Source organism: Somniosus microcephalus, chromosome 10, assembly GCF_052327205.1.
Source record: "Somniosus microcephalus isolate GS21.2 chromosome 10, FLI_Smic_1.0, whole genome shotgun sequence".
Lineage (NCBI taxonomy): Eukaryota > Metazoa > Chordata > Chondrichthyes > Squaliformes > Somniosidae > Somniosus > Somniosus microcephalus.
The window spans coordinates 5295914-5305151 of NC_140996.1; the positions used below are offsets into that span (position 1 = coordinate 5295914).

At 48.8% G+C, this 9238-nt stretch overlaps 1 protein-coding gene across 1 annotated transcript in view; it reads left to right on the forward strand.

Moving 5' to 3' along the window:
• LOC147111398 (uncharacterized) overlaps positions 1-8382 on the forward strand; it is a 291247-nt gene extending 282865 nt beyond the window's left edge. Inside the window, exons 50-52 of the mRNA XM_085998358.1 lie at positions 1679-1793; positions 4119-4291; positions 4980-8382. Of these exons, the coding sequence (XP_085854484.1) occupies positions 1679-1793; positions 4119-4291; positions 4980-5061 (370 nt within the window). The 3' untranslated portion in view covers positions 5062-8382. The remainder of the gene's footprint in view (positions 1-1678; positions 1794-4118; positions 4292-4979) is intronic.
• Positions 8383-9238: the final 856 nt, after the last annotated feature.

Below are 9238 nucleotides of genomic sequence, written 5' to 3' on the forward strand. Positions count from 1 at the left end.
GCCTCTATCTGCGCTGTGGGGTTTCTGTGTTCTGTGATAGGGTATACACAGAGAGAGCGTTTCCACTTGTGGAGGAGACCAGAACTAGGGGCCACAAATATATGACAGTCACTAATAAATCCAATCGGGAATTCAGGAGAAACTTCTTTACCCAGAGAGTGGTGAGAATGTGGAACTCGCTCCCACAGGGAGTGGTTGAGGCGAATAGCAGAGATACATTTAAGGTGAAGCTGGATAAACACATGAGGGAGAAAGGAATAGAAGGATATGCTGATGGGTGAGATGAAGAGGGGTGGGAGGAGGCTGGTGTGGAGCATAAACACCGGCACGGAGCAGAGGGCCGAATGGCCTGTTTCTGTGCTGTACAATTGATGCTGTACTAGATGCTGGAAGGATGTTCCCGATGGTCGGGGAGTCCAGAATCAGGGGTCACAGTCTAAGGATAAGGGGTAAGCCATTTAGGACAGAGATGAGGAGGAATTTCTTCATCCAGAGAGTGGTGAACCTGTGGAATTCTCTACCACAGAAGGCAGTAGAGGCCAATTCATTAAATATATTCAAGAAGGAGTTGGATATATTTCTTAAGGCTAAAGGGATCAAGGGATATGGAGAGAAGGCAGCGACAGGGTACTGAATTTGGATGATCAGCCATGATCTCATTGAATGGCAGAGCAGGCTCGAGGGGCCGAATGGCCTACTCCTGCTCCTACCTTCTATGTTTCTATGTAATTCTATTGAGGGGCCGAGACGATTGAACGAGTTTGCGCTGGGAGATTTGCAGCTTATATTAGGGCTGTGTCTGCAATCGATGCCTCCAGTGTGAAGCCCCCCCCACCCCCAGAGACCGATGGGCACATAGTCTGTGATATTCCGCAACATGCTCCACGGATTGTGGAGTCCCACCCGCAGCCCACCCCCCCCCCCCAAGCTCGTGTGCCGTTTGCCCACCATTTATATCCTGTTCACGTCCATGGATGGGAATTGATGGAGAGCGCGAGCCCGAATCTTGGGGTGCGCTCCCGGCGAGACATGGCTCCTCGCCAGTAGAGCACGCTCGTAAGATCAGCTCTGGAGGCAAGAGTTTTGTTGAAGAGAGAATTGGACATGAAAAAGGGAAGTCTGAAGGACCTGCAAAGGAGTCTCACCATTCCTCACCTCCACCGGTAGCTTGTAGTCTCTCAGCACTTGCTGCAGTCTGATGGAGGTCATCTTTCAGTCTCTTTCGCACATTTACTGCCCAGCCCTGGCAGTGCTCTCTGACTATATATGCTGTGTCTATATGCATCTCTCCACTTCACCTGACGAAGGAGCAGCGCTCCGAAAGCTTGTGATTTCAAATAAAGCTGTTGGACTATAAGCTGGTGTTGTGTGACTTCCTACATTCGTCCCTAAAATGCCCTGAGAAGGACATTTAATGAGATGTTGGCCATTCTTGGAGGGCATGTATTCAATCCGCTGGAGTTGTGTGTGGGCCAGAGCAGGGAGCGGTGACAGATTAGTGAACCAGTTGGAATTTTAAGACAATCTGAGTCATTACTGTTCAGGTGCCAGTGCTCAAATGACCAGATTTACTGAATTTCAATGTCGTAGCTTTGCACCAAAGAGCTGTGGTCTGTTGGTCCAATAATAGCACGTGTTGGACCTGGAATAATATAATCACCTGCCGTCTCCTCCCCAGGTGCTCTGTTTGTGAAGCTCCAGCGATGGTGATCGCTGTTCACAGCCAAACAATTCAAATCCCGCTGTGCCCCAACGGTTGGCATTCCGTGTGGATCGGCTATTCCTTCATGATGGTGAGTGTCCAACAACTAAGCACAATGGGCTGGAGTTTCCGCTTTGTGTGCAATCGGGAAAATGCGTTTGAAATTGCGTTGGTTCGGTCGGGCTTCAAGTTTCTGCTCAAATTCATTTGCATAATCACAAATGTAAAATCATCCATGAACCAGCGCAGTCGAGCAGCGTGACAGAACGGAATCATTTCTTTCTTTCTTTCTCTTGCCATTAAGAAGTATTCCCTGATATATTCCAGCGCGGTAACCTGGGGCAGTTTGATTAACGCCACTGAAAATGGGTTTATCACCAAAAATAAGCATTTTAATCAGAGTGTCCAGCCCACCACCTGTGACTTTAAAAACAATACTGAACCGTTTAATAGTTTCACTGGTGTCCACCAGTCAGTTTCTTAGTAAATTAAATATTTTTTGATATGAAGAAGCTTTAAAACGTGCCGACTAGTGTCAGTGCACCTGTAAGAGAGTGAGGCCTAGAAATTCACTATGGCCCCGCCAGCTGGCTAGCGCCCAAAAGTTAGCGCTGGGCGCGGAGCCATTTGCGACCGTCAGATATTCACTTTTTGCGCCCCAAGTCAGAACCGGGCGCTATTCCAGGGTGTGCCCGCCCCCGCTTGGGGCGCTGAAGCTGAATTTCAGCGCTCTAGGCGCCGCTGCGCCACCCGCTGCGGAGCGGCAGGCTGCGGCACTGCAGGCCTCCTTCTCTTAAGGTGGAGGTGCCTGCAACGGGGAGATCGCCGCTGGATAGTGCCGGCAAATGAGCCCGGCGCCACGGAGAAGTGCCGGGTTCGCGGAAAGCAGCCGGCAATGCCGCAGGGGGGGGGGGTGGAGGAGGCCGGGGAAGGAGGAGCGGGCAGGTGGCCGCCGAAAAAGCGGCCGGCCGCACCTCCACCTTAAAGCGCCCCACTAAGGCTACAGGACGGCCCCGTTTTCTGGTCGCTGTTTGCGGCCGCTGCGGAAGAGGCGGCCGCAATTAAATATGGGGATCGGGCCGGTATCGGGGTGGAACCGGGGCACTGCGCACACCGATGACGTCATCGGTGCCGGCGCAGCGCTAACGGCGCCATTACCGCTGCGCTGAATATCAGCTCAAACTCCTGTATTGGCGCAGAAGCCCTCTTTAGGCGGTAACTGGGCGCAAAGCTTGCAGCGCCTTACTGAATTTCTAGGCCTGAGTGTAATTTGAAGAGCCGCCCCGAACCAGCGCAATCTCACAACCGCGACCTGGGGGCATGGCCAGTAGTGTGGGCGGGGCCTGGTCCCGGCCAATTGAATCTTGAACTAGCGGAAAAGTTTGCGGAAAACACAAGCGTGAGTGGTTTTGGGCGTAAATCACTTACATTTAAAATTCCCCCGATCTTTTGCTCTGGTTTGGACACCAGGGAGAACTCCCTTGCTCTTCTTCGAATAGTGGCTGTGGGATCTTTTATGTCCTCCTCAGAAGGCAGACCGGGCCTCAGCTTAACATCTCATCTGAAAGACGACACCTCTGACAGTGCGGCGCTCCCTCAGTACTGCCCCTCCGACAGTGCAGTGCTCCCTCAGTACTGCCCCTCCGACAGTGCAGTGCTCCCTCAGTACTGCCCCTCCGACAGTGTGGTGCTCCCTCAGTACTGCCCCTCCGACAGTGTGGTGCTCCCTCAGTACTGCCCCTCCGACAGTGCGGCACTCCCTCAGTACTGCCCCTCCGACAGTGCGACGCTCCCTCAGTACTGCCCCTCCGACAGTGCGACGCTCCCTCAGTACTGCCCCTCCGACAGTGCGACGCTCCCTCAGTACTGACCCTCCGACAGTGCGGCGCTCCCTCAGTACTGCCCCTCTGACAGTGCGGCACTCCCTCAGTACTGCCCCTCCGACAGTGCAGCACTCCCTCAGTACTGCACTGGGAGTGTCAGCCTAGATTATTTGCTCAAGTCCCTGGAGTGGGACTTGAACCCACGACCTTCTGACTCAGAGGCGAGGGTGCTGCCCACTGAGCCACAGCTGACTCGTGTGACAAGCAGTGGGTTTGGGTCCATGTCTCGTATCGATCGAATTCTCCGTCTGAACGGCCCCACTGACTGGAGGCTGACTATTTCCTCCTGGTGCACGGGGAAATGAGGAGAGTTGTCCCGGGCAGTTCCTGTGCATCCACTGATCCTTGAACAGAGCAAACCAAGGCTTGGGAGCATGTTGAATGTGTAAATAATGTGCGGGTAAGATGACAAGGGAGAAAATAAAAGAGGGTTGGCAGGGTAGGTTTGTGGTAATGAGTTGTTTATTTGCGGTTGGGTGAGTTTTGTTTGGTGAACAGAAGCGTTTCATTTGGTCCTTTCTCTCTGTGTGTAGCACACCAGTTCTGGGGCCGAGGGGTCAGGACAGGCTTTATCATCGCCCGGTTCATGCCTGGAATCGTTCCGGTCCGCTCCCTTCATCGAGTGTCACGGCCGAGGAACCTGCAACTACTATGCTAACTCCTACAGCTTCTGGCTCGCCACTGTCGAGAGCACGGAGATGTTCAGGTTAGTGAGGGTGGAGGGCTGCTCCGGCCAATGCGCTTCCGTGTTTCACTAACTAGGAAGAGTTTGCTGCTCCTCGTGCGAATGGACAGAAAGAAAGGACGTGCTCTGCTATTTCTGGTAGAAGGGATACGCAAAGCAAACAACTTACTCTGGCCACTAACCTGTGGTATTGTAATCATTTTAGACAATTCCCTTTACCCAACAGGAGAGTTAAAATGATCCTTTCTTTGAAGAGTTTCTGAGTTATTCCACTGTCAGCATTGGCAGTTAAAACTCAAGCCAGTTCACAGTCGTGGAAAATTATAGTCACCTTTCTGCTGATAGGAAGAAAGACCTGCATTTCTATAGCGCCTTTCACCACCTCAGGATGCCCCAAAGCGCTTTACAGCCAATGAAGTATTTTTGAAGTGTAGTTGCTGTTGTCATGTAGGAAACGCAGCAGTCAATTTGTGCACAGCAAGCTCCCACAAACAGCAATGAGATAAATGACCTCCGACAGTGCAGCACTCCCTCAGTGTAGTGCTTCAGTGTCGGGGGAAATGCCCAGGGTGGGGCGTGAACCCAGCACCTCCTGACTCGGAGGCAGCACGCCTGCGACTGGGCCCAGGCTGTCAGTTGGGGGAGCGTTTAGGGGACAGACATCAGCTTCTGGGGAAAGCTTGTCCCTAAAGTTTCCGTTCTCTTTCAGGAAACCAGAATCGGAGACACTCAAGGCGGGCGAACTGCGAACTCGTATCAGCCGCTGCCAAGTCTGCATGAAGAAGACGTAATGTATTCTGAGACTCCCAAGCTTGTTGGCTGGCTCACAATCCTCTAATGAACAATGGTGCTATTTCTATAATAAAGCAATATGACAATATCCTGTGTACCTCACTCATCTATTGTGCCAAAAGAAAAAAGTGCATAGCAATAGGAATAGAGATACAAAAGACAAAGCTTTTAATGCAATGCCCTGGTGCCCCACTGCTCTAAGAAAAACAATATAAGCTTCCTACTAAATGGCACTTTGTTTATTAAAGCAATGCACTGAATATTAACAGAAATAAAAATACTTACAGTACAGTGAATAGATGGGAGAGAGTCAAAAGGCTGTGAAGAATATCGAGGAGTTTGCAAACAGCAGGAGAAGCTGGCGCGGGTCCTCAAAGGGTGGGTTATTGGGATAAACTTTGCCCGGCTACACTCCCAGTCAGGAGCCTCGCCCCTTGGCAGCATGGATTGAAGAGTGGTCAGTACCTTTAATCCACAGTGCACCTGCTTTGCCAGTGATTGAAATGACTGACCAGACGATCGGGGAGAGGGTGGGTGCAGCACAGCAACTTGAACACCTCTGTGTCCGATCCTCCGATCCACTCTCCCCCTCAGGAGCCTCGCCTCGCCAGATCTTCCAAATACCGATTAACGCCCTCCCATCTATTCGTTCCATCTATATAATATATACTAAATAGTTTCTATTTAAGATTTTGTTTGTTTCCTGACTGTGGGTGTGAGGTTGAATCAAGAAGCTGCAAAGACAACAGGATCTTCAGTGACATGAAGACGCTGTGGCATTGACTGTTGTGTAAGCAAGGGGTTTCTGGAAATGGCTCCTCAGTTTATCTAACAGGGCTGATTTTACAAAGACACGATCCCAGTGGGGAATCTACCCATCAGGAAAATCATGGGATTGTAACCTGTAATTTCCTGATAGGCACACCCAGCTAATCAGGCTGCCCTTTGGCAGCAAGACTTTGTAAATTCCGCCCTATTATTTAGTATATATTAGTTCAAATTCGACACTAAGGTGCTATGGATTATACACTGTCATTAACCTATCCCACTGTTATCTGTCTGTAGTTATTATGTCCAATTAATATCTCTGCTAACATTCAATCTTCACTCATGGCTGGTAAGTGGCATTAAACTGCAACATTTTAAACTTTTTTCAAGGAAGGTGTACTAATATGCATGGGCTCCACGATTGTAAGCTGCTGTAATCAATTGTTCACCATCATTGTTTTGTTTGCGATCAATAACCACACAAGTCCTGGTGGCGTTTCACCCTTTATTACCTGGCTGCAGCTTTCATATATAACCAGCTGTTCTGGTACAGCATCCTTCCCTGGAATGTGGGATTATAGGGCAGGAATTGGGAGGCTCTGAGATACATCTTTAGATGTGTGTATGTGTGGGAGCTGGAGGGACCGCAATGTAGCCTGGACTCCACAGCCCAAACTTACTCGAGGCAGGGCGGCCGGCAGAGCCTCAAGATTCCAGCCTTGAAGGTGTTGTAGTTCACGTTACACCGGCTGAAAAGCACCAATTACAACCATTGAATCTTTTACCAATAGAGTAGCGACTACCCGAGTAATAGTAATACCTGTACGTTTCCACTATGCCCGTTATTTTGTGTGGAAGTGTGTGCGTGTGTGTCAGTGTGTGCATGTGTGTCAGTGTGTGTGTGTCAGTGTGTGCGTGTGTGGAAGTGTGTGTGTGTGTGTCAGTGTGTGTCAGTGTGTGTGTGTCAGTGTGTGCATGTGTGTCAGTGTGTGTGTGTCAGTGTGTGCGTGTGTGGAAGTGTGTGTGTGTGTGTCAGTGTGTGTCAGTGTGTGTGTGTCAGTGTGTGCATGTGTGTCAGTGTGTGTGTGTCAGTGTGTGCGTGTGTGGAAGTGTGTGTGTGTCAGTGTGTGTCAGTGTGTGTGTGTCAGTGTGTGTGTGTCAGTGTGTGCGTGTGTGTGTCAGTGTGTGTGTCAGTGTGTGTCAGTGTGTGCGTGTGTGTCAGTGTGTGCGTGTGTCAGTGTGTGCGTGTGTCAGTGTGTGCATGTGTGTCAGTGTGTGCATGTGTGTCAGTGTGTGTGTGTCAGTGTGTGTGTGTCAGTGTGTGTGTGTCAGTGTGTGCGTGTGTGGAAGTGTGTGTGTGTGTCAGTGTGTGTGTGTCAGTGTGTGTGTGTCAGTGTGTGTCAGTGTGTGTGTGTCAGTGTGTGTGTGTCAGTGTGTGTGTGTCTGTGTGTCAGTGCGTGTGTGTCAGTGTGTGCATGTGTGTCAGTGTGTGTGTGTCAGTGTTGGAAGTGTGCGTGGAGGTGTGTGTGAGTGTGTGCATAGTTGTGTGTAAGTGTGTGAGTGTGTAAGTGTGTGATGCGGGTGGCATAAATCGGACAATTTTCCAATCAATAAACATACAAAACTAAAGGCTATTGAAGAAACCAAAGCTATTGCTTACCTGGACTGTCCAGGGATCTGTCACTTAGCTGACTAATTATAAACCGTAAATAATATTCAGCTGATAAATTGTTCCTGAATGGCATTTTAGCTGCAGTTCACCTCTATTGTCAACGTACAGCCCAGTAACATTTGGTGTGTTGCATTGTGTGGCGTGCACACTGTAAATGTGTGAGCTCCTGTGCGCTCAGTGATACGGCCAACCCCCCCTCAGTATAAAGTACTGGAGACGGGGTGTGGCAGAGGAGACACAGAAAGCAATGAAGAATGTTACCTGAAAAGTGGTGATACATCATTAAGGGGTAATTGTCGGGTTTTCTGTTCCGAGTGGGGATCTTCACCCATTGGGATCCATGCTGAGGATTTGGGTTTGCGATCTCACGATTTAACACCCGAATGTAGCAGGAATTGTCAAATTGCCCCTCTCATGACGTGCCGTGGGTTATTGACGACAGGATGATTTGATCGCTATTCCCTTTATCATTGATGCTCTGTCTTCCCTGATCTGAATCAGTTCATTATTCATTATCAGGGGTTTTTGTAAATTACTTATCGTACACTTGAATGACTTGACTCTCTGCTCACCTAGGAGGCCTTGATTATTTTTTTTGTATTTTTATAATGTTTGTATTAAAGTGTAGTAAAATGGTTCAGTAATGGGCTATGTATAATGTGGATGTTACATACTATGATAGCTTGATGCGAAAACAAATTGTTACCTGAATCAGTCCATGTACCACACACACCTCTGCGAGTTTAACTTCTCATGGACAGATTCGGGCTCTACCTTTTGTGATGCAGTTAAGGAAAATGATTCTCCTATTTCTCCAGACCCATTTGTACATTATAAGACATGAAGATTAAAATTAATAATTTTGTGTTTCAAAACAAAATGTTTGGATCTGATTTATTTCCAAAAGATTTAAAGAAATTTAAGGCTGTTTTGAACCATTCTGCTCAGTAGCGACCCATTCTTTCCCTCATATTTTGTTCTACAACTCATTATGACATTCCCTCCCACATGTTGGGATTAACTTGGTTCCAAGGATCACTGCATCCTTTCATCCCTGGGATCATTGCAAACAATATGCACTGTATCTTTCCAAAGCTCCAATATCCTGCCCGTGATGAACTGCACACATTACACCAACTCTGGTCGAATCAACAGCTACCGATTCCTCGTCACATACTTGCCTTGGTATTCATTGCTGCTGTGTATAAATCCCAGAATCCCATTACCATTTTTAATGACTTCTTCACTCAAAATCTTGCTTTTAAAGATCTAGAAAACTGTCCCCCTAGATCAGTGTATCTGTCTCCCTACATCAGTGTATCTGTCCCCCTAGATCAGTGTATCTGTCTCCCTAGATCAGTATATCTGTCCCCCTAGATCAATGTATCTGTCCCCCTAGATCAGTGTATCTGTCTCCCTACATCAGTGTATCTGTCCCCCTAGATCAGAGTATCTGTCCCCCTAGATCACTGTATCTGTCCCCTAGATCAGTGTGTCTCTCCCCCTACATCAGTGTATCTGTCTCCCTACATCAGTGTATCTGTCCCCCTAGATCAGAGTATCTGTCCCCCTAGATCAGAGTATCTGTCTCCCTAGATCAGTGTCTCTGTCCCCTAGATCAGTGTATCTGTCCCCTAGATCAGTGTATCTGTCCCCCAAGATCAGTGAATCTGTCCCCCTAGATCAGTGTATCTGTCCCCCTAGATCAGTGTATCTGTCCCCCTAGATCAGTGTAT